At 39.4% G+C, this 26,254-nt stretch overlaps 1 protein-coding gene across 5 annotated transcripts in view; it reads right to left on the reverse strand.

Moving 5' to 3' along the window:
• The window catches only part of LOC106092715 (transient receptor potential cation channel subfamily A member 1), a 144,437-nt gene that overhangs the window by 51,848 nt on the left and 66,335 nt on the right, over window positions 1-26,254 (reverse strand). For 4 of the 5 annotated variants that reach the window (XM_059363604.1, XM_059363599.1, XM_059363598.1 and 1 more), the window contains 2 exons: window positions 19,850-20,045; window positions 14,037-14,144 (listed from right to left, as the gene is read on the reverse strand). In XM_059363604.1, the coding sequence (XP_059219587.1) occupies window positions 14,037-14,144; window positions 19,850-20,045 (304 nt within the window). Of the gene's footprint in view, window positions 1-14,036; window positions 14,145-19,834; window positions 20,046-26,254 lie in introns of all 5 variants that reach the window. The other variant, XM_059363590.1, reaches the window with a different exon arrangement.

Below are 26,254 nucleotides of genomic sequence, written 5' to 3' on the forward strand. Positions count from 1 at the left end.
CCATTAATTTTTTTAATTAAAATTGCTTGACTCACAAAATGATGGTATCAGCCACAGTTTTTTGAAAAAGGTAATTGAATAAAATTTCAATCAAAAAAATGATTCAACATTTTTGAAATTTTCGAATAAGTTTTTAACTGATCCAATTAAAATAATGATTGAATTTTTTTTAAACTTTCAATAATTTTTTTAATTTCTGCAATTAAAAGCATGATTGAAATTTGAGAATATCCAATTAATTTTTTATTGGAGCAATTAAAACATTTAATTGAAAATATGCAAATGTTATATTAAAATGTTTGCAGAAATCGCGCTGTATAAGGCGCAACCTCGATTTCGATGCAAAATGGTTCATATATGTAAAACTCCTGGAACATGAATTTGAGGTTTATGTACGGGTTCAGTATTACTCCTTAGAAACTAACATCTCCGGGGGGGTTTCCAAAAATGCAGGGAAAACATTGTTTCCCGAATTATAAAAGAAAGAGTAGCGAGGCGGGTTCAGGTCTAGCAATCGGCATAGTCTGATAGTAATAAGTGAAGGGTGATTTTTTAAAAGCTCATAAAATTCAGAAAAGTGCATGAAATCTTTATTTGATCGATAGTTCGGTCCGTACAATTTAATGTTTGAAGATTATTTCATGTAAATGTTGACCGTGACTGCGCTTCAAGTGGTCCTTCCGCTTAGTCAAATTTTGACATACTATCTCCCAATGCGTCAATTGAAGCGGGCTTGTATATATAGACACATGAGCTTTAACATAGCCCCACAAAAAATAGTCTTAAGGCGTTAAATCGCGCGATCTTGGCTACCAATTGATCGGTCCCGAAAGTGAAATAAAATGTTCAACGAACTCGCCTCTCAATAAGTCCATGTTACTTGTGCTGTGTGACATGTGGCACCGTCTTGTTGAAACCACATGTAATGCAAGTCAAGCTCAAGGCAAAAAGCGATTACCATTCACAGTTACGTTACGATTCGCATCTTCTTTGAAGAAGTACGGTCCAATGATGCCACCAGCTCATAAACCGCACCATTGGTAGCTCTTGCATTGCTTCTGGCTGATCTTCACTCCAAAAATCGAAAATTCAGCTTATCACCGATTGCTTAGTCGCTGAACACAAATTTTCGATAAAAAATGGATCTCCGGCCAACTTTCCAAGAGCCCAATCAGCAAAAATTCTGCGTTGCGGTAGGTCGTTCGGCTTCAATTCTTCCACCAACTGTATTTTGAAAGGCTTCACGTCTAAATCCTTCTGCAAAATTTTCCATCTTGTTGTTGTAACAGAGGCCCAAACGAATCGATAATTGATGGTCATCATTAACACTAGCCAATACAGTGTTGTCAAAAAGATAATAGCTAATAAATCACCCTTTATAATAAATTAATTTATGTCTGTTGGTAAATTTGTTTGTTCCGTATGGACTCGAAAACGGCAAAACTGATTTTTTTTTGACATTTTCACAGACGGTGGGGAGTGGTCCGGTAGGAGCAATAGGCTATATAATTTTTCTATATCGCAGGGGGGGGGGGGGGGGGCGTACCCTCCCCTACCCCAAAAGTACCGTTCGGAACAATATGGGACTCAAATCAAAGGTATTCGGGAGTACCAACAAATTTTGGGTCCAAGTACCTAGGGGGCCGCCCGACCCCAAAACTCCTTCAAATGGGCATATTGGACGATAATGATAGTATGGGACTCAACTGAAAGCTATTCGCAAGTAGATTACGAATATGGTCTGAAGGGACCAATAGGCTATATAATATGTTGATATGGGAAGGGGGAGAAGCCCCCTCCCCCTTTATCACAAAAATACCACCCAAAACCAAAAGTTGACCGATCGGTACAATATGGGTATCACATGGAAGGTATTGGAGAGAAGAATACACTTGTTGTTGTAGCGTAGCACACCAGGCTAGCTAGTTTCTTCTAAAAATGAAATTTTAACAAAATTGCCAATGGAAAAAAAATTTTTGATATATTTTTCCTATGGAAATATTAATAATTTATAATGGTTCTTAAATAGCTTTATTGCTCTTATATAGCTTTATAGCTCTTATATAACTTTATACTACGCGAATGCTGTTTCAAGTGGTCTGCTGCACACACTAGATGAATGAATTGAATTTTTATATCCACCCCCCACAGGATGGCGGTCTTTCTGTTTTTAAACCCTCAAAATATTGTTTTACTACTACTAAATTTCCCATGAGCATTTCATTAAGTAACCTAGGAGATATTGATCTGCGTCTCCATAAAGTATATATTCATGATCGTCTTGACATTCTAAGTGGATCTAGCCATATAAATCCGTCCGTCTGTGAAAATCATGAAAGCGGTCGAACGCATAAAGACAACCGCTTGAATTGAATTTTGCACAGAGACTTTTTGTCGATGTAGGTCGTTGAGTCATATCGATTCAGATTTGGATATAACCCCCATATGAACCGATCCCCAGTTTATATTACTTAAGCCCCTAGGGGCCTAAATTTTCCTCAGATTTGACTGAAGTTTGACACAGGAACTTCTGTTCTGACTTCCAACATTTGTGCCGAGTATGATCCAAATCAGCCTATAAACTGATATATAGTCCCTTTATTAACCGATCACCGGATTTGACTTCTCGAACTTCTAAAAGATTTAATTTGTCCGAAATTTGGCACAAAGACTTGTGTTATGAGTTTCAGCACCCGTGCCAATTATGATTCTAATCGAGCTTTATATTGATATGGGCCCCCTTAGAAAGCGATACCAGCAACAGCAATCAATTCCCGGTTTGATCATTACAAAATTGTTTTGGATTAATAGGGTACATTTTTAGCGCATTCCCTGGTGGTGGCTACCCAAGATTTAGCCTGGTCGAACTTAATGCGTTCTTACTTGTTTGGAAATGTCCTTTAATGAATGTCAGTGATATCTCTATGACAAGCATTCTCCTATTAAAGTTAGGTTTTCCCGGAAGGTTTCATACATCCTTATAGAGCGAGTTTTTTTCAAAAAGAAAAACTTGATTAATTTTTTGATTTTGCTATAACGACCGTGACTTGGTTTCCTCGAACAATAAACTTGGACAGTCGTAGTATTGACTTCAAAGAGACGAAACATTTTTTTTTTTTCAATAAAGCAGATGTGAAAAATGTCTACACCGTCACCTTCCGTCTACCTTCGCCATTTATTACTTTTTCTGTTTTTGTAGTCCCATTAACAACACTTCACAGCGTGGACATTGGTTCATGTTTCATAATACATGAATGGCAAATTGCAAGAAAAGGACAACAAAGTTTGTGCCTTAACAAGGACAAAGTGATGAATTGTTTCCTTGGTTTCTTTTTTGGAGACACCGTACTGTGAACGCTTATTGTGTATTGAATTTTAAATATTTGGTTGCGATTCTAGGACAAAATGTTGAAAATGTAGAATCTTGATTTCTTTAACGGGCAGGGACAATATTTGATGTAATGTAAACAATCAATTAAAGATATTTGTTGTCCTTTTTACAATGCTACACCACTTGATGTGTTTGTAAATAATTACTTCTCAAAATTATCGAAGAAAAAAGAAGTTTTTAGCAAAATTTTCTATAGACATTAAATTGACAAAACTTTTTGTGTAAATAAAACTCACTTCATTTTCGCATAGAATTGAAACTGTGATAAAATTTTTTTTTAAAAAATTAAAATATCAACAAAACCACATAATAAACTCACATTTGTGCTCTACAGTCAAGGATCATTAATTTCAATTTTTTATAGTCACATTCTTAAGATTTGAAAGGCTAAGATAGGCAAAGATCCTAGTATTGAAACATTAGGCAGTACAGGGAATGGAAACCCAATAAAGCTTAACGAACAGGCACCCGACGAACCTAAAACCATGACATCAGGCAGTGCAGTGATAGGAAAGGCAATGCAGTCTAACGAACGGGGAGCAGACGATGAGATCTTAACCTACTTCCAAGATGCCCATTTACTGGAGGACCAATGCTTGAGGTAGTCCAGATAAACCTCCACCGGAGTGAGACTGCTACACACGCTGTGATGGAGAAAATCAGCAAGGCAGTGCAGTGACAGGAAAGTCAATGCAGTCTAAAGAACAGGGAGCAGACGATGAGATCATAACCTACTTCCAAGATGCCCATTTACTGGAGGATCAATGCTTGAGGTAATCCAGATAAACCTCCACTGGAGAGAGATTGCTACACACGCTGTGATGGAGAAAATCAGCAAGGCAGTGCAGTGACAGGAAAGTCAATGCAGTCTAAAGTACAGGGAGCAGACGATGAGATCATAACCTACTTCCAAGATGCCCATTTACTGGAGCACCAATGCTTGAGGTAATCCAGATAAACCTCCACTGGAGCGAGATTGCTACACACGCTCTGATGGAGAAAATCAGCAAGGGCAAGATTCATATTGCCTTAATTCAGGAGCCATGGACGACCCGAAACAAAGTTTCTGGACTGAACCATATCAACTACCAATTATAATACCCTCCACCATAGGATGGGGGGTATACTAATTTCGTCATTCAGTTTGTAACTACTCGAAATATTCGTCTGAGATCCCATAAAGTAGATATATTCTTGATCGTCGCGAGATTTTATGTCGATCTAGCCATGTCCATCCGTCTGTCCGTCCGTCCGTCTGTCCGTCCGTCTGTCCGTCCGTCTGTCCGTCCGTCTGTCCGTCCGTCTGTCTGTCGAAAGCACTCTATCTTCCGAAGGAGTAAAGCTAGCCGCTTGAAATTTTGCACAAATACTTCTTATTAGTGTAGGTCGGTTGAGATTGTAAATGGGTCATATCGGTCCATGTTTTCATATAGCTGCCATATAAAACGATCTTGGGTCTTGACTTCTTGAGCCTCTAGAGTGCGCAATTCGTATCCAATTGGAATGAAATTTTTGCACTACGCGGTTTTGTTGTCATATTCTATAACTGAGCCAAGTATGGTTAAAATCGGTCCATAACTTGATATAGCTGTCATATAAACCGATCTTGGGCCTTGACTTCTTGATCCTCTAGAGTGCGCAATTCTTATCCGATTGGAATGATATTTTGCACGTAGTATTTTGTAATGACAACAACTGTGCCAAGTATGGTTCAAATCAGTTCATAACCTGATATAGCTGCCATATAAACCGATCTGGGATCTTGACTTCTTGAGCCTCTAGAGGTCGCAATTATTATCCGATTTGCCTGAAATTTTGTACGACGGATTCTCTCATGACCATCAACATACGTGTTTATTATGGTCTGAATCGATCTTTAGCCCGACACAGCTCCCATATAAATCGATCTCTCTATTTTACTTCTTGAGCCCCCAAAGGGTGCAATTCTTATTCGAATTGGCTGAAATTTTACACAGGTCTCCAACATATAATTTAATTGTGGTCCGAACCGGACCATATCTTGATATAGCTCTAATAGCAGAGCAAATCTTTTCTTATATCCTTTTTCTGCCAAAGAAGAGATGCCGGGAAACGGACTCGACAAATGCGATCCACGGTGGAGGGTATATAAGATTCGGCCCGGTCGAACTTAGCACGCTTTTACTTGTTCTATGCTAACATCGTCGTCGACCGAGTACCAGGTCGACGACCGGCGTTTCGCTTTAGCTTCAGTTGGCTGTGACAGAATATTTGATCCGCTAGCCGAACGTAGAATAGCGTTCCAAGCTCCTCGATTTTCTGCGCTTATTCTAAAATCTCTGACACCAAGTTTCGGGGTGTCTCCCACAACTTGATCTTCCCATCGGGCTTTTGGTCTTCCCGGTTTGCGTGTACCACGGTGTTTGACTTCAAAAGACTTCTTTGCTGCAACTTCTTCATCCATTCTGACAACATGACCTAGCCAAGGTAACCTTTGTATTTTGATGCGTGTAACTATGCTATCGTCGTCATACAGCTCAAACAGCTCGTGGTTCATACGTCGGCTATATTCTCCATTAACGCAAACTGGTCCATATATTTTACGAAGAATCTTTCTCTCGAATACTCCAATCACTGCCTCATCTGCTTTCACAAGTACCCATGATTCAGAACCATATAACAACGCAAACTGGTCCAAATATTTTGCGAATAATCTTTCTCTCAAATATTCCAAGCACTGCCTCATCTGCTTTCACAAGTACCCACGCTTCTCACTGGTCCATATATTTTACGAAGAATTTTTCTCTCAAATACTCCAAGCACTGTCTAATCTGCTTTCACAAGTACCCATGCCTCAGAACCATATAACAACGCAAACTGGTCCATATATTTTACGAAGAATCTTTCTCTCAAATACTCCAAGCACTGCCCCATCTGCTTTCACAAGTACCCATGCTTCAGAACCGTATAACAGCACGGGCAGTATCAGTGTCTTGTGTGGTGTAATCTTCGTCTGTCGAGAGGTGGCCTTGTTTCTTAACTGCTTACTTAGTCCAAAGTAGCATCTGTTTGTCAGTATTATTCTTCGCTTTATCTCAAAACTGGTGTCATTCGTTTCGGTTACGGCTTTGCCGAGGTAGATAAAGTTGCTGACTGTCTCAAAGTTGTGGTTCCCAACTTTCTCCATTTTCTTTATCTGCTGGGTTATGCAAGGCTTTTTGGAAGTTGAAACCATCCATTTCGTCTTATCTCCATTTACTGCCAGACCCATTGTCACTGACTCTCTTTCGATTCTTTCAAAGGCTGCAGTTACTTCTTCCGGTGACCGACCTATGATATCGATGTCGTCGGCATAGGCGAGTAGCATGTGTTCTCTTGTGATAAGTGTGCCATATCTATTCACATCAGCATCTCTTATAATTGTCTCCAGCAGGATATTAAAGAGATCACATCGTCACGGAGCACGTCGTAAAAAAGAGGAAGTCTATTGGGATGAGTATTACACACGGCTCCTGGAAAGCTTCCAGGAGGCAAAACGTGCCTCCTGGAAGCTTTGCTGCGAACAGGACGAAAGCGTTAATGGCGCTGCCAAGATAAAAAAGTTTCTCGCAAAAACCCATGTCCAAACTGAAACTTTAGTAGACGACATGAGAGTGAGAGCAGAGACAACAGAGGACATGTTGAGGCTTTTGATGAAAACCCATTTTCCACAGGATACGAAGGGACTCGCGGAAACACCGGAATATTGGAATAATGACGTTGATCGTAGATTTAACGGAATTTAAGGTGAAGGAATCCTTGAGGAGCATCAAACCATTTAAGTCCCCTGGACCTGATGGAATATTTCCAGCGTTACTACATAAAGATGCAGACTATCTGGCGCCTCGTCTGGGCAAAATTTTCACAGCGCGCTTAGGAATTTCATATACTCCGAAAGCCTGGCAAGAGGGTGGTGATTATACCCAAGCCCGGCAAGGCTAGTTAAGCGACACCAAAGGCCTACAGACCCATTAGCCTTACGTCCTTTCTACTCAAAACCATGGAACGTATTATGGACACCATGATAAAGAGTAGGACATCCAGCGAACTGCTCAAATACAAACAGCATGCCTATGTGAAGGGAAGGTCGGTGGAGACTGCCCTGCACGAGGTTGTGCATGAAATAGAAGAATCCTTCGATGCCAAAACGTACGCACTGGCGGTATGCATTGACATCGAGGGGGCTTTTAGCAATGTGTGGACCAACACACTGATAATGAATCCTTAGACCAAAATCGGGTGGACCCGGTACTTAGAGACTGGATAAACCATATGCTAAGGAACAGGTGGATAAATTGTGTGTCTCATGGCATAAATCGAAGGGAGAAAGTGGTATAGGGCACGCCACAGGGGGGCATTTTATCGCCACTCCTATGGGTGACCACCATAAATGACCTATTACGGATGCTGACTGAGGAGGGATTTGAACCCGTCTGCTACACAGACGATGTTATAATACTTCTAAGGAGTAAGGATCCGAAAGAGCTTTTCAGAAGGGCCGAAAGGGTCTTGCATATGACTGGGCTAGACCCAGAGGTCTCAATATTAACCGAGAGAAGACTGAAATATGCCTGTTCACGAGGAAGGGACGAAGGTGGACCAATTTAACTCACCACGTTTCCTCAATAAGACGATTTCGATATCTGACAAGTACTTAGGTGTGATCTTGGACAGGAAACTGAATTGGAAGTGTCACATTCAGGAGCGTACTGAGAAGGCTCACAGATGTTGGGCAGTATGTAGACGGGCCGTAGGCTCGAAATGGGGCCTGAATCCGAGGATAGTCCACTGGCTCTACAGGAGCGTGATTAGACCAATACTTACTTACGCCTCAGTAGTTTGGTGGACTGCTGCGGAGAAAAAGTGCAACATTAGGACCATACAACAGGTTCAGAGCACAAAGTGTATTGGCATAGGCGGAGCGATGAGGACAACGCCCACTAGGACACTGGAGACTTTTCCAGATATCCGGCCCATAGACATACAGATTAAATGTGAGGCAGCCACTGCGACTATGAGACTTAAGGCGATGGGAGAATGGATTGAAGATAGGAGCAGCTCTTACCATCACGATATAATCGAGGTGACGATAGGAAACCTTGAAGGAAGAGAAGAGGTTTCCGATCAGATACCTGAGATGAACCATGAAGTTGAGTGCGAGGCACTGCTGCCATCGGCACAGTCTTGGATTGACGGAACCCTAGTATTGCCATTTGGAAGATCATGTTACACAGATGGATCAAAGCTAGAGGACTGAGTGGGTCTGGAGGTTTACATTGAGAACCCAGGGACTGAGATCTGTTTAAGACTGCCTAACCTTAATACGGTCCTGCGGGCGTAGATCCGGGCGATCACGGAATGCGTGAAGTGGTGTGGTGCTAACGTGAGGACGTCGATTGTGAACATCTTTACCTACAGTAAAATTGCCATAAGGGCAATAACAACCAGGACGGTAAGGTCAGGAGCAGTCTTGCAGTGTAAGAAGGAGATTAACGCCTTCTCTGAGGGTAGCAAAATTTGCATCGTTTTGGTGCCGGGCCATAACGGAGTAAGGGGAAATGAAAGGGCAGACGATCTAGCGCACTGCGGTACGCCGTTCGGACTCGGCTATAAAGTGGAGGCCCTTGTCATTGAGCTTAAAACTTGAATCGGACTGCACTCATTGATATGCGAGAAGTTTGCCCCTGTTCCTTAGATGCCTTCTAGTTCCTATCGATGAACTATCCAGATCGTTTTAAAAAGCCCAACAATAAATGTTCACATCCGTTAAATCAGACAGGTACTCAAAGAAATGAGAACCTAAAGTGGAACTCATTCTAACTGCTAGTGCGGGACACACACAGAAGGTGTTCTATAGTCTCTTCTTCTTCAATGTCCTCACAACTTCTGCAAAAGTCATTGCTGGCAACCTTCAGTCTGTCAGCATGTACCTCGATTAGACAGTGACCTGTCATGACGGACACAATGACATAGATGTCAGTTCTAGGCAATGGCAGCAAAGCAGTAGACCTCTTCAAGTCTATCTCTGTGTCCCGGCACTTCGAACAGGTGAATTTTGAACTGTTCAGCCATATCGTTGAGAAATTTGCGACAGTCAAGGACGGGTTTTTGTGTTCAGAAATACCTTCTCCAGGGATTTTATGGCTGCCTGGCTGTCTGAGAAGATGTTTATGCTAATCGTCGTAATGACATTATATCCTAGCCATTCCACCACTTCCTTAATTGCAAGGATCTCGTCTTGACACATACTGCAGTGGTCGGGAAACCTTTTCGATATGATCAGCTCTATTGTAGATCTTTAGAGTACACACCAAAGCCCACCTGGTCGTTTAAATTGGAACCTTCCATATAGAAGTCTATACAACTTCTGTTGCCTGGGATATGGTAGTTCCAATCGGTTCTATCAGGACTAGGTTAGGTTGAAAAGAGGGTCCAGATATTAATCCGCCCCATGCCACTATGGGCATACACCTAAGCCGGCTTGTTGTGCCACTCTATCAGGACTAGTTGTACAATAATTTTTATCAAAAAGCGGCTCAGGTAGGGTGTAATCCACACTGCCTGGAACATCGGATATTGTATCAAGGATAACACAGTGTCCGTAGCCGCCACATGACCAATGAGAAAGCTCCCTTAACCCCACGGCGGTGGTCGCAGCAATTTGTCTACCCACAATGTCCAGAGGCATAAGATGTAGCATTAAATTCATTGCATCAGATGGTGTCCTCATCAGTGGGGCTGTGATGCACGAAAAAGCCATCATTTGGATCCGTTTGAGTATTGAGCAATAGGTGGATTTTTGAAGCGCCGTCCACCAGACCACAACACCATATAGCATTATAGGTTTGACAACTGCAGTATATACCCAATGCATTACCCGCGGTTAAACCCCCCAACTTTTGCCAATGGCTCTCTTGCCCTTTCCAAAATGCTAGATTGGAAGTTCAATTTCCTGTCTAGCAAAAACTCAGTTATTTTACGCTTTCTGTAACTTTCTACTAACTAACACAAAATTTCCCATGAATATTCCATTAAGAAAAAGGGGATACTTCTCTCACTGATAAGGGGCCTAATTTTTTATGCTGAGTCCGAACGGGGTGCCGTTAGCGTCACCACTTGGTAGAGAAGTTATAAAATGGCAGGATACCTCACAAATGAAGTCATCATTAGGAAGGGGATAATCGCCGCAGAAAAATTTTTTAATGTTTACGCCTCGATTTGAATCCAGGCGTTCGCCGTCATAGGTGGGCATGCTAACCAATGCGCCATGGTGGCCTCCTTTGTTGGTTATTTCTGTGAAAAACTTCGGGCTGTACTTATTATACCCGTCACCGAAGAATGGGGGTATATTCATTTCGTCATTTCGTCATTCCGTTATTCTTCATCAGCGTAAAAATCTAAGACGATCTAGACATGTCCGTCCGTCTGTCTGTTGAAATCACGCTACAGTCTTTAAAAATAGAGATATTGAGCTGAAACTTTGCACAGATTCTTTTTTTTTTAATCCATAAGCAGGTTAAGGTCGAAGCTGAAACTTTGCACAGATTCTTTTTTTTAATCCATAAGCAGGTTAAGGTCGAAGAAAGGCTATATCGAAATATAGTCCGATATAGTCTTTCTTCAAACTTAACCTGCTCCTCATACAGACCGATCCGTCTTAGGCCAATAAAAGCCACATTTATTATCCGATTTTGCTGAAGTTTTGGACAGTGAGTTGTGTTAGGCTGTTCGACATTCCTTGTCCATTTGGCCCAGATCGGTCCAGATTTGGATATAGCTGCCATATAGACCGATATCTCGATTTAAGGTTTTGGGGTCATAAAAGATGCATTTATTGTCGGATATCGCCGAAATGTGGGACAGTGAGTTGAGTCAGGCTCTTCGATATTCTTCTACAATTTGGCCTAGATCGATCCAGATTTGGATATAGCTGTCATATATTGTAGTTCGATCTCTCGATTTAGGGTCTTAGGCCCATAAAAGCCATATTTATTATCCGATTTTGCTGAAATTTGGAGCAGTGAGTTAAGTTAGGGTCTTCTACGTCCTTCGTCAATTTTGACAAGATCGGTTCAGATTTGCATATAGCTGCCATATAGACCGATCCTCCGATTTTGGGGTCTTAGGCCCACAAAAGCCACATTTATTATCCGATTTTGCTGAAATTTTGGATATTGAGTTAGGTTAGGCCCTTCAACATGTTTCTTCAATTTGGCTCAGATCGGTTGAGATTTGGATATAGCTGCCATATAGACTGATATCTCGATTTAAGGTTTTGGGGTCATAAAAGATGCATTTATTGTCGGATGTCGCCAAAATGTGGGACAGTGAGTTAAGTCAGGCTCTTCGATATTCTTCTTCAATTTGGCCTAGATCGGTCCGGATTTGGATATAACTGCCATATAGACCGATCCCGCGATGTAGAATCTTAGGCCCATAAAAGCCACATTTATTATCCGATTTTGCATTTATTTTCGGATGTCGCCGAAATTTGGGGCAGTGAGTTAATTTATGCTCTTCGATAATATTCTTCAATTTGGCCCAGATCGGTTTAGATTTGGATATAGCTGCTATATAGACCGATCTCTCAGTTTTAGGTTTTGGGGCCATATACGGCGCATTTGTTGTCCGATGTCGCTGAGTTTTGAGACAGTGAGTTTAGTAAGGCTCTTTGAAGTCCTTCTTCAATTTGGCCCAGATCGGTAAAGATTTGAATATAGCTGCCATATGGACCGATCTCTCGATTTAAGGTTGTGTGCCCATAAAAGGCGCATTTATTGTCCAATTTCGCCGAAATTTGGGTCAGTGCTTGTGTTAGGCTCTTCGACATTTTTCTGCAACTTGGCCCAAATCGGTCCAGATTTGGATATAGCTGCCATATAGACCGATCCTCCGCTTTAAGATCTTAGGTCGATAAAAGCCACATTTATTATCCGATTTTGCTGAAATTTGGGACAGTCGGATGTCTTAGGCCCTTCGAAATGTTTCTTCAATTTGGCTCTGATCGGTTCAGATTTGGGTATAGCTGCCATATAGACCGATCTCTCGGTTTTAGGTTTTGGGGCCATAAAAGTTGCATTTATTGTCCGATGTCGCTGAAATTTGACTCTTCGACGTCCTTCTTCAAGTTTGCCCAAATCGGTCCAGATTTGAATATAGCTGCCATATAGACCGATCTCTCGATTTAAGGTTTTGGGCCCATAAAAGGCGCATTTATTGTCCGATTTCGTCGAAATTTCGGACAGTGAGTTAAGTTAGGCTCTTCGACGTCCTTCTTCAAGTCGGCCCAAATCGGTCTAGATTTGTATATATCTGCCATATAGACCGATCTCTCGATTTAAGGTTTTGGGCCCATAAAGGACGCATTTATTGTCCGATGTCGCTGAAATTTGAGACAGTGCTTTGTGTTAGGCTCTTCGACATTCTTCTGCAACTTGGCCCAAATCGGTCCAGATTTGGATATAGCTGCTATGTATATCGATATCTCGATTTAAAGTCTTAACCCCATAAAAGGCGCATTTATAATCCGATTTCACTAAAATTTTCCACAGTGACTTAGGTTAGGCTTTTCGACATCCGTGTGGTATATGGGTTAGATTGGCTTATTTTTAAATATAGCTACTGTACGTATTAGTATTTGATCCAAGTCGGAACATATTTCGATATAACTGCTATGGGACATAAGGTATGCAATTTTTTTTCGTTTATTTTAGGACAATTTTCTCTCTCTCTCTATGCGTTCACAAATGGCATATTTTTTACTAGTTTTTTTCCAACTGTGCAGCGGTCTATCTCAACACTTTCTTACCTATTTATGACTGAAACCAATTCAGAACTAATATCTGATTTGATTGATTTGTTATCTAAAATGTTAGTTTGTTTTAAGTGGTTGGCTTAGCAGTTTTCGTCCCTTTATTTGTTAAGGTGATTCATCAGTTTGGGCTGTATCAAGACAAGCCTCTTCAGATCAATACCTATTCATAGTTTGTAACCTTCTTGTGTTCTTGTTAAGTGTTGTACTCGAAAGGGTGCAGAGATTTTTGTTGATTGTTGTTGTTGAATGTCTTCACAGTATATCAGATACCTCAAAGATTATACAAATATTTATTTTCTGGTGTTGCCTTTTATATTAAACGAAAAACTTTAGAGTGCAGCCAAGATAAAGTTTACAGGATTACGAAAGGAAAAAAAAGTACCGAAAGCAAATTTCATTTTACTTTCCCTTTCTTAAGCGTGGCGTTTTCGTTGACGTTTACTTTGGCCAATTTGCATAAGTATGTTGGCATACATGAACGTGAAAAAGCCTTTATTCCTCTGACAAGAGTCCAACACACATACCATATATAACAAAAACATACACACACACACACACACGTATACCCACCTAAGGCCATTCATACCCACCCACATAGATGTGTGCATATGTTAGTGTAGCAACAACGAAATTAACCCATCCATCTATCATTTTGTAAAAAGAGACAGTCTTGTTTAACTAAAACAAAAAACGCTAAGCGTCAGCTTATTTTTGGCCTTGCGCTATTTTTTGAAGTTTTGAGGCGCAAAGTTTGGGTTTAAAAATGTTTTTTTTTTGTTTTTTGGCATTAAATGAATTGGTTTTGATACTTGCCTGAAAGAATACTTCCATGGTCTTTGAGCTGGCATTTTTGGCCGCCTCGTGTATGGGATAGTAGCCGTTATTGCACGGTCTACGTGGACATGCATCAAATTCAGTTATCTAAAAATTTTAGTTGGCCATTAAACGAAGAAAAAAAAGAAAAAAAGTTACCAAATAAATACATACGACAAAATTATACGGGGGATATTAAAAACATCAATGACACATATAGACGCAGCAAATGATTAAGAATGAGGAAATTGTGAGGAACTCTGTTTCGAATGAAGTGTTTTAATTTTTTTTTTTTATTTTGCTTGGAAAACATTTCAAGTGCATAGAGAGTTATTTTATTTTTTTTAATTAGTACATACAATATTTGAATTATAAAGTAGAAATATCAAAAAGTTATTTTAATAAAGAGACAAATTATGATTTAACATGAGAACATGAATAAAAATATTGATTTGATGAACAACTTAATAATTAAATTTTCAATTATCAAATTTAATATTTTTTAAATTTAAAAATATAATATTTTTTATTTACAAAAAAAATTTAATGTTGTAATGAAGTTATTTAATTGATTAAATTAAATTTCGATTCAAAAACCATGATTTGAGAATGTGACTCTCGCACATCACAATGTTGCATGAAAAGGGTGAAACTTCTTAACTTGAGTTTTGGGAGCAAAGCCTGCGGGTTCCCATTTGGTGGGTATGTTAGACACCGTGTGCCAACATTTTCTCCAGGTGAGGAGGGCCTAGTTACAATCTCCTAAGAAACAAAGACCTAAAGGCCTTTACCTCGACCCATAACCAAAGTTATATTCCGTGAGCTCTGTCTGGCTTTTAATAAAATCCCTGGCTCTTGAGTCAGAAATTTTTGAATTCACAAATACACATCCAATAAGAGAATTTAGCATTGGACCCTCACAACGAAAGTTTTGAATTCACAAATACACATCCAATAAGAGAATTAAGCATAGGAGCCTCACAACAACAAATAAATAAGGAAGAAAAAAGTCGGGCGGAACCGACTATTGAATATACAAAGAATAGCAAGTAAAAAGGCATTAAGAAGGCATTAAGTTTGGCTGGGCCGAACTTTGGATACCCACCACCTCGGGTATATAAGTTATCCCCCTTTCGTCACAATCCGATGAAAATTGGATATCGTATGCACCCAAATTCGGCACGGACATTGAGACATTGTAGAACAAAAATTTGGTCTTTTTGGCAGAACCATATTAAGGTTGGATATCGTGAGGCTCAGAAAAAACTCACTGTTTCAAATTTCAGCGAAATCGGGTAATAAATAAAGTTTTTATGGGCTTCAGTCCCCTTATCGGCAGATCGGTCTATATGACAGCTATATCTAAATATAGTCCGATCTGAACCATATTAGGGTCGGATGATGGGAGGTCTTAACCTACTCACTGTTTCAAATTTCAGCGAAATCGGACAGAAAATAAAGCTTTTATGGGCTTCAGACCCTTTATCGGGAGTTCGGTCAATATGACAGCTATATCTAAATATAGTCCGATCATAACCATATTTAGGTCAGATGTTGGGAGGTCTTAACCTACTAACTGTTTCAAATTTCAGCAAAATCGGATAAAAAACAAAGCTTTTATGGGCTTCAGACCCTTTATCGGCAGATCGGTCTACATGACAGCTATATCTAAATATAGTCCGATCTGTAACAAATTTGGGTCGGATGTTGGTAGGCCTAAAATGCGCACAATTCCAAATTTCAGCGAAATCGGATAAAAAATAAAGCTTTTGTGGCCAAAAGCTACTCATTGTTTAAAATTTCAACGAAATCAGATAATAAATAGAGCTTTTATTGGCTTCAGACCCTTTATCGGGAGTTCGGTCTATATGGCAGCTATATCTAAATATAGTCCGATCTGAACCATATTTGGGTCCAATGTTAGGAGGTCTAAAACTACGCACTATTCCAAATTTCAGCAAAATCGGTTAAAAAATAAAGCTTTTATGGGCTTCAGACCCCTTTACGGGAGATCAGTCTATATGACAGCTATATCTAAATATAGTTCGATCTGTATTATATTTGGGTCGGCTGTTGGGAGGCTTAAAATAACCCACTGTTTCAAATTTCTGCGAAATCGGGTAATAAATAAAGCTTTTATGGTCTTGAGACCCTTCATCGGGAGATCGGTCTATATGGTAGCTATATCTAAATATAGTCCGATCTGTACTATATTTGGATCGGCTGTTGGAAGGCTTAAAATAACCCACTGTTTCAAATTTCTGCGAAATCGGATAAAAAATAAAGCTTTTATGGGCTTCAGACCCTTTATGGGGAGATCGGTCTATATGGCAACTATATCTAAATATAGTTCGATCTAAACCATATTTAGGTCCTATGTTGGATGGCCCAAAGCTACTCATTGTTTCCAATTTTAGCGAAATCGGTTAAAAAATAAAGCTTTTATGGGCTTCAGACCCTTTATCGGCAGATCGGTCTATATGACAGCTATATCTAAATATAGTCCGATCTGTACTATATTTGGGTCGGCTGTTGGAAGGCTTAAAATAACCCACTGTTTCAAATTTCTGCGAAATCGGGTAATAAATAAAGCTTTTATGGTCTTGAGACCCTTCATCGGGAGATCGGTCTATATGGTAGCTATATCTACATATAGTCCGATCTGACCCATATTTGGATTAGTTGTCGGGAAGCCCAAAACTACTCACTGTTTCAAATTTCAGTGAAATCGGATGAAAAATAAAGTTTTTATGGGCATTAGACCCTTTATCGGAAAATCGGTCTATATTGCAGTTATATCCAAATATGGTCCGATTTGGTCCGTTCAAGAACTTTACCAGCGTGTATCAAAAAGACGAATCTATATCAAATTTTGGCTCAATATCTCAATTTTTGAAGGCTGTAGAGTGAGGCGACGAATGAACCACGAGCTGTTTGAGCTGTATGACGACGATAGCATAGTTACACGCATCAAAATACAACGGCTGCCTTGGCAAGGTAATGTTGTCAGAATGGATGAAGAAGCTCCAGCAAAGAAGTCTTTTGAAGGCAAATACGGTGGTACATGCAAACCGGGAAGACCAAAAGCCCGATGGAAAGATCAAGTGGTGGGAGACACCACGAAACTGTATGTCAGAGATTTTAGAATGAGCGCAGAAGATCGAGGCGCTTGGAATGCTATCCAGCTACGTTCGGCTAGTGGAACATATATTCTGTCATAGCCAATTAAAGAAAGAAGAAAACAAGTAAAAGCGTGCTAAGTTCGGCCGGGCCGAATCTTATATACCCTCCACCGTGGATCGCATTTGTCGAGTTCTTTTCCCGGCATCTCTTCTTAGGCAAAACAAGTAAAAAGGCGTTAAGTTCGGCCGGGCCGAACTTTGGATACCCACCACCTCGGCTATATATGTAAACCACCTTTCGTCAAAATCCGGTGCAAAACTCATAACTTATGTCCCATAGCAGAAATATGTGGAGGGGCTTAACTTAACTCTTTGTCCCAAATTTCGGCAACATCGGACAATAAATGCGCTTTTTATGGCCCCAAAACCTAAAACCGAGAGATCGGTCTATATGGCAGCTATATCCAAATCTGAACCGATCAGTGCGATAATGCAGAAGTATGTCAAGGGGCTTAACTCACTGTCCCAAATTTCGGCGACATCGGACAATAAATGCGTGTTTTATGGGCCTAAGACCCCAAATCGGCCGATCGGTCTATATGGGAGCTATATCAAGATATAGTCCGATATAGCCCATCATCGAATTTAACAAAAAAAGAATCTGTGCAAAGTTTCAGCTCAATATCTCAATTTTTAAAGGTTGTAGCGCGATTTCAACAGACAGACGGACGGACATGTCTAGATCGTCTTAGATTTTTACGCTGATCAAGAATATATATACTTTATAGGGTCGGAAATGGATATTTCGATGTGTTGCAAACGGAATGACAAAATGAATATACCCCCATCCTTCGGTGGTGGGTATAAAAAGGATAAAAGAAAAGATTTGCTCAGCTAATAGAGCGATATCAAGATATGGTACGGTTTGGACCACAATTAAATTATATGTTGGAGACCTGGGTAAAAGGTCAGCCAATTCGAATAAGAATTGTGCCCTTTGGGGGCTCAAGAAGTAAAATAGAGAGATCGATTTATATGGCAGCTATATCAGGTTATGGACCGATTAAGACCATACTTGCCACAGTTGTTGAATATCATAATGAAACGCCTCACGCAAAATTTCATTCCAATCGGATAATAATTGAGCACTCTAGAGGCTCAAGATGTCAAAACCCAAGATCGGTTTATATGGCAGCTATATCAGGTTATGGACCGATTTGAAGCATACTTGGCACAGTTATTGGATATCACAATAAAACACCTCATGGAAAATTTCATTCCTATCGGATAATAATTGCGACTTCTAGAGGCTCAAGAAGTCAAGATCCCAGATCGGTTTATATGGCAGCTATATCAGGTTATAGACCGATTTAGACCATATTCAGCACAGTTGTTGGAAGTCATAACAAAACACGTGGTGCAAAATTTCATTCCAATCGGATAAGCATTGAGCAGTCTAGAGGCTCAAGAAGTCAAGACCCAAGATCCGTTATATGGCAGCTATATTTAAACATGGACCGATTTGAACCATACTCAGAACAGTTGCTGGATGTTATAGCTAAACACGTTGTGCAAAATTTCATTCCAATCGGATAAGAATTGAGCACTCTAGAGGCTCAAGAAGTCAAGACCCAAGATCGGTTTATATAGCAGCTATATCAAAACATGGACCGATATGGCCCATTTACAATACCAACTGACCTACACTAATAAGAAGTATTTGTGCAAAATTTCAAGCGACTAGCTTTACTCCTTCGAAAGTTAGTGTGCTTTCGACAGACAGACGGACGGACATGGCTGGATCAACATAAAATGTCACGACGATCAAGAATATATATACTTTATGGGGTCTCAGACGAATATTTCGAGTAGTTACAAACTGAAATTAGTATACCCCCATCCTATGGTGTAGGGTATAAATATTTACATCACACTTGACCTAGACTAAAAGGGTAATATTAAACAAATTCGAGTTTGTTATTAAGCAATTAATTACTTTGTAAATAATAGTTATGATTATGAGGATAATACAACACGGCGAGCATAATTCAAAAGCATAGCCCCAAACGGTCATTAATATCTTCCATTTGTTTTATGCTTGAAACTGATTTCAACAGATGATTAAAATGTAACAAAAATGGTTGAACAAAAAACACTCACTTATTAAGTAGTTGTATGAAAGCTGGCATATTTACATACATACACATTGAAATGACTAGCATGACACAAACACATACATAATCATGGAAAATGACATTCCACATAATGGCTTACATTGAAAGATTCGATCATTCACGCATGGGTATAACAAAACATTCTATTAATGTATCAAGGCAATCAATTCAATCGTTTTTTTTTTCTTTTATTAAATCTTACGCTATTGGAATGGCGTTGGGGCAACACATAATAATAAATCAATTAATACTCGACGCTTACATTCAAACGAATATTAATTAACCTTGACAAAGGTTTACATGTAAGAGAAGAGTACTCGTATGATAATGTGTGTTTGTGTAAGAGTGTTAACAAATACAAATGCAAAATGTTTGATTGATGATGGATATACACTTTGAACAGCAGAGTGTTGTTCAATGTTTTGTTGTTGTTATGTTTTATGTTGTAAATCAAGGACACTGAATGATTGAAGCAAACCAATTAGAAAACCAGATAATATACCCTGCGGTTGCATACCAAAATTCTGGCACACTCCTCGTGATCGTAAATGGCGGCCAAGTGCAGCGCTGTCCTTCCATGTTCACCACCCTGTTGTATATCGATGACATTGCGATACTTGCCCATGACACGCAGCGCCTTAACTTTATTCAATTCGGTGGCCAAATGTACGGGTGCCTGTTTCTTTTCATTAAGAATGCTCGTGTCCACGGGTCTTCCAGGTGCCACGTGGAAGGGTAAAAAATAGAACAAAACAAGAAGAAAAAGAAAAGCAGAATAGGGAATTTAATTAGTGCAACCGGTTAGATAGGGATGCAGTGCAATCAACTGTTGTTGTTAAGGCCAGGCAGTTAATTAAACCAGCTGCATTGGAATATTGCCTAATGCAGTGTTCCAAAGGACCTTTGGAAAAAATGAATGTCATTTGATTAGTAGGACTTCCTTGTGCAATGTTGTAAATATTTAATTTGAAGTTTGCATTGTTGTTATGAAACTACGGAATATTTCCTGTCACCTGAAGTTGTATAAGACTTTTCTAAGAATTGTTAATTGAGAAATGAAATGTATAAAGTTTTAATTAATTTTTATTATTTTTGCAGCAATGTAAACACTGTTATGTGGATTTAAATGCGCAATTATTAAAAAAATTAATAGTTTCTTAAAATTTTTCCTTTATATAAAATTCTTAGAAAATGTCTATATAAATTAACAACGAGAATTTATGGGAAGAAAAATATTAAAACTAAATATTCCATATGGAGTCCTGATTATTGAATAGCAATAATTTTTACATAGGTCCTCATGAAGCTGCTTCAGTTACTATAATAATTCTAAGCAACAAAAAACAAAAATAAGCAAAAAGGTGTAAAGTTCGTCCGGGCCGAACTTTAGATACCCACCACCTCGGGTATATATATATGTAAACCACCTTTCGTCATAATCAGGTGAAAAATGCATAATTTATGCCCCCATAGCAGCTTTATCTGAATATGGTACGATTTGGACCAAATTCGACACGGTTATTGAGTGGCCATCTAGTACAAGTCATTGTTCAATTTTGTAGAACAAAATATTGGTCTATTTGGTAGCCATATCCAAATCTGGACCGATCTGAACCATATACGACACGGATGTCGAAAAGCCTAACATAAGTCACTGTGTCAAATTTCAGTGAAATCGGATTATAAATGCGCCTTTTATGGGGCCAAGACTTTAAATCGAAAAATCGTTTTATATGACAGCTATATACAAATCTTGACCGATCTGGGCCAAATTGAAGAGGGCTGACAAAGGGACAACACAACTCACTGTCAAAAATTTCGGCAAAATCGGACAATTAATGTGCCTTTTATGGACCCAAAACCTTAAATCGAGATATCGGTCTATAAGGCAGCTATATCCAAATCTGAACCGATTTGGGCCAAGTTGCAGACAAATTTCGAAGAACCTAACACAACTAAATGTCCCAAATTTCAACCTTAAATCAAGATATCGGTCCATATGGCAGCTGTATTCAAATCTAGATCGATTTGAGCCAAGTTGCAGAAAAATGTCGAAGAGCCTAATATAACTCACTGTCCGGAATTTCGGCGAAATCAGACAATAAATCAGCCTTTTATGGCCTCGAAATCAAGACCGATCTGAGCCAAATTGAAGAAATATGTAGAAGGGCCTAACTTAACTCACTGTCTTAAATTTCGGCGATATCGGACATTAAATGCGCCTTTTATGGGCCCAGAACCTTAAATCTAGAGATCGGTCTATATGGCAGCTAAATCCAGATCTGAACCGATCTGAGTTGCAAACGGAATGACAAAATGCATATATCCCCATCTTTCGGTGGTGGGTATAAAAAATTCAAAGTTGAATAGCCTACACCACTACTGTGGTACAGGGTATTATAACTTAGTGAATTTGTTTGTAACACCCAGAAGGAAGAGAGATAGACCCATTTATGAGTATACAGATCGACTCAGAATCACTTTCTGTCTGTCCGTCTGTCTGCCTGTCCATCTGCCTGTCCGTCTGTATATCCGTCTGTCTGTCTGTCCGTCCGTCCGTCTGTCTGTCTGTCCGTCTGTCTGTCTGTCTGTCCGTCTGTCTGTCCGTCTGTCTGTCCGTCTGTCTGTCTGTCTGTCTGTCTGTCTGTCTGTCTGTCTGTCTGTCCGTCTGTCCGTTTGTCTGTCCGTCTGTCTGTCTGTCTGTCTGTCCGTCTGTCTGTCCGTCTGTCTGTCTGTCTGTCTGTCTGTCCGTCTGTCTGTCCGTCTGTCTGTCTGTCTGTCTGTCTGTCTGTCTGTCCGTCTGTCTGTCCGTCTGTCTGTCCGTCTGTCTGTCCGTCTGTCTGTCCGTCCGTCTGTCTGTCCGTCTGTCTGTCCGTCTGTCTGTCCGTCTGTCTGTCCGTCTGTCTGTCCGTCTGTCTGTCCGTCTGTCTGTCCGTCTGTCTGTCGACGGACAGACATGAAAATCAGAGCTGTTCTAGCCCAATTAAGATCAGGATGGTGCAGCAAACTGAACTCATGTCGTTAAACGATGCCAACGCCAATATCTACCCTGAATGTAAAACAAGACCCCATGACACCAATCACCTATTTACATGCCCGAAAATACCGATTAGTCTGACTGTAGAATCACTATGGTCCGCTCAAAGCAATATAGGACTTTACCGTTTGGTATTCACGAAAAGTGTAGAAATCTGAAAGGTTGTTTTCAAATTTGATATGAAATTTTGGGTTAAGTGTCCAGCCCAAATCGTCCGAAAACTCCTGATTAATGCGATACACGGCCAGCCCAACCGTAATAAAGGCGCTTTTATTATACTTGTTTAAATTCTGTTAGCATATTCATTGCCAAAATTTTTCTTCTTTTACAACATCACACCTATAAATGTGACCTTTAGGTTATTTTAAGCATAACGCACAAAATTGAATTTATTTTATTGCGTTTTGTTTTAAAATAAATAAAAATCTCATTTATGGTTTCTGTCGAAAATATTTCAATGTAGCAAAAAAACAAAAACGAGAAAGAAAATAGAAAAATTATGCGTGAAGCCATTTCGACACCACGCGTCACGTATTGTGTCGCTTTTATTCCATTTTTCTAATAAAAATGCAAAAAATGTGTCTTCGATTCGTTAAAGTTGAGAGGTATGCAAAGAATTTACATAAAATCCGTAAGCTTAATGGCTAGAGCAATAGGAACTGTCTAAGAGGGAAGTGTGCAAATACGTAACAAGGAAAAACAGTTATTACATAAAAAGAAAATTTGGGAAATTCTAACAAAATTCAACTGTAAAATTAAAAGACCAGAAAAAAATTATATTTAAAAAAAAACCAGTAAGGATAGGCAAAAGTCGGGCGGAGTCGACTATATAATATCCTAGACCATACGTAATAATTTTAATAGATAGCACTTATATCCAAATTTAGTCAGACTTTAATTTTGCATACCTATTGAAATATCGAATAGAACCTTTTACGATTTTCTTACGATGGTACGAAAATTGTGGCTTCTAAAGCCTTAAAAGTCGAAACGCATAAAAGATATATATGGGAGTTTTATCTAAATTGATTTTCATGAAATTTTTTACACGTATTGGGATGTCAATAAAACCATCTCATGACAAATTTTGTAGAGATCGGACAAAAATCGTGGTGTCTACAGCCTTAAAAGGTCATATCGGATGTAAAATATATATGGGAGCTATACGAGGACGTTGAATAAAATGGCCCATGCCAAATTTTGTAAAGATCGGACCAAAATTGTGCCTGCTACAGCCTTAAAGGCCATATCGGATGAGAAATATATATGGGAGCTATATCTCAATCTGGACCGATTTGTATGGAACTTTGCACACATATGAGGATGTTGAATAAAACGCTCCATGGCAAATTTTATAAAGATCGGACCAAAATTGTGCCTGCTACAGCCTTAAAAGGCCATATCGGATAAAATATATATATAGGAGCTATATCTAAATCTAGACCGATTTCTATGGAACTTTGCACACGCATGAGGACGTTGAATAAAACGCTACATGCCAAAATTTTGTAAAGATCGGACCAAAACTGTGGCTTCTACAGCCTTAAAGGCCATATCGGATGAAAAGTATATATGGGAGCTATATCTAAATCTGGACTGATTTGTATGGAACTTTGCACACATATGAGGACGTTGAATAAAACGCCACATGCCAAATTTTGTAAAGATCGGACCAAAACTGTGGCTTCTACAGCCTTCAAGGCCATATCGGATGAAAAGTATATATGAGAGCTATATCTAAATCTGGACCGATTTGTATGGAACTTTGCGCACATATGAGGACGTTGAATAAAACGCTCCATGGCACATTTTGTAAAGATCGGACCAAAATTGTGCCTGCTACAGCCTTAAAGGCCATATCGGATGAAAAATATATATGGGAGCTATATCTCAATCCGGACCGATTTGTATGGAACTTAGCACACATATGAGGATGTTGAATAAAACGCTCCATGGCAAATTTTGTAAAGATCGGACCAAAACTGTGCCTGCTACAGCCTTAAAGGCCATATCGGATGAAAAATATATATGGGAGCTATATCTCAATCTGAACCGATTTGTATGGAACTTTGCACACATATGAGGACGTTGAATAAAACGCTACATGCCAAATTTTGTAAAGATCGGACCCAAATTGTGCCTGCTACAGCCTTAAAAGACTATATCGGATGAAAAATATATAGGGGAGCTATATCTAAATCTGGACCGATTTTTATGAAACTTTGCACACATACGAGAACGTTGAATAAAACGCCACATGCCAAATTTTGTAAAGATCGGACCAAAATTGTGCCTGCTACAGCCTTAAAGGCCATATCGGATGAAAAATATATATGGGAGCTATATCTAAATTTAGACCGATTTGTATGGAACTTTGCACACGCATGAGGACGTTGAATAAAACGCTACATGCCAAATTTTGTAAAGATCGAACCAAAATTGTGCCTGTTACAGCCTTAAAAGACTATATCGGATGAAAAATATATAGGGGAGCTATATCTAAATCTGGACCGATTTGTATGGAATTTTGCACACATATGAGGATGTTAAATAAAACGCTCCATGGCAAATTTTGTAAAGATCGGACCAAAATTGTGCCTGCTACAGCCTTAAAAGGCCATATCGGATAAAATATATATATGGGAGCTATATCTAAATCTAGACCGATTTGTATGGAACTTTGCACACGCATGAGGACGTTGAATAAAACGCTACATGCTAAATTTTGTAAAGATCGGACCAAAATTGTGCCTTCGACAGCCTTAATAGGTCAAATCGGACGAAAGTTATATATGGGAGCTATATCTAAATCTGAACCGATTAAGATGAAATTTTGCACACAAATTGGGACGTCACAAAAAGCGCTTCGTGCCAAATTGGGTAGAGATCGCACCAAAATTGTGGCTCCTACAGCTTTAAAAGCGCATATCGGATGAAAGATATATATGGGAGCTATATCTAAATCTGAACCGATATCCATAAAATTTTGCAAGCATTTTGGGTCTTTAAAAAACACTTCGTGCCAAATTTGGCAGAGATCACACGAAAATTGTGGCTCCTACAGCATTAATAGGTCAAATCTGACGAAAGTTATATATGGGAGCTATATCTAAATCTGAACAAATTTAGATGAAATTTTGCACACATATTGAGACGCCACAAAAAGCACTTCGTGTCAAATTTTGTAAAGATCGCACCAAAATTGTGGCTTCTACAGCCTTAATAGGTCAAATCAGATGAAAGTTATATATGAGAGCTATATCTAAATCTGAACCGATTTAGATGAAATTTTGCACACATATTGGGACGTCACAAAAAGCATTTCGTGCCAAATTGGGTAGAGATCGCACCAAAATTGTGGCTCCTACAGCATTAAAAGGGCATATTGGATGAAAGACATGTATGGGAGCTATATCTAAATCTGGACCGATTTTTTTTCAAATTCAACTACGTTCGTCCTTGGACCAAAAAAGACACTTATGCAAAATTTTGTGAAAATCGGACAATAAATGAGACCTGTACCTTGATTACCAGAATACATGGACACAGACAGACGGACGGACATAGCTAAATCGAATCAAGAAGTGATTCTAAGCCGATCCGTATACTTATCGATGGGTTTAGCTCTTCTTCTTCTTAGAGTTGCAAACAAATGCACAAATCTATAATACCCTGTACCACAGTGGTGGTGTAGGGTATAATGAACTACTTTTAAGGGTCCTACGTACTTAATTTTCTTTAATAGGCTAACACAAGTTTTGCGTGCTAGTATGTGTGTGTGTGTGTGTGTGAGTGGGACCATAAACCTTAAATAGCAATTATCTGGGAAAAGGAAGTGAAAATTGAGCACTTGATAAGTGCTACAAATAAAATAAATAACGCCCA

The sequence above is a fragment of the Stomoxys calcitrans genome, chromosome 1 (assembly GCF_963082655.1).
Source record: "Stomoxys calcitrans chromosome 1, idStoCalc2.1, whole genome shotgun sequence".
Classification (NCBI taxonomy): Eukaryota; Metazoa; Arthropoda; class Insecta; order Diptera; family Muscidae; genus Stomoxys; species Stomoxys calcitrans.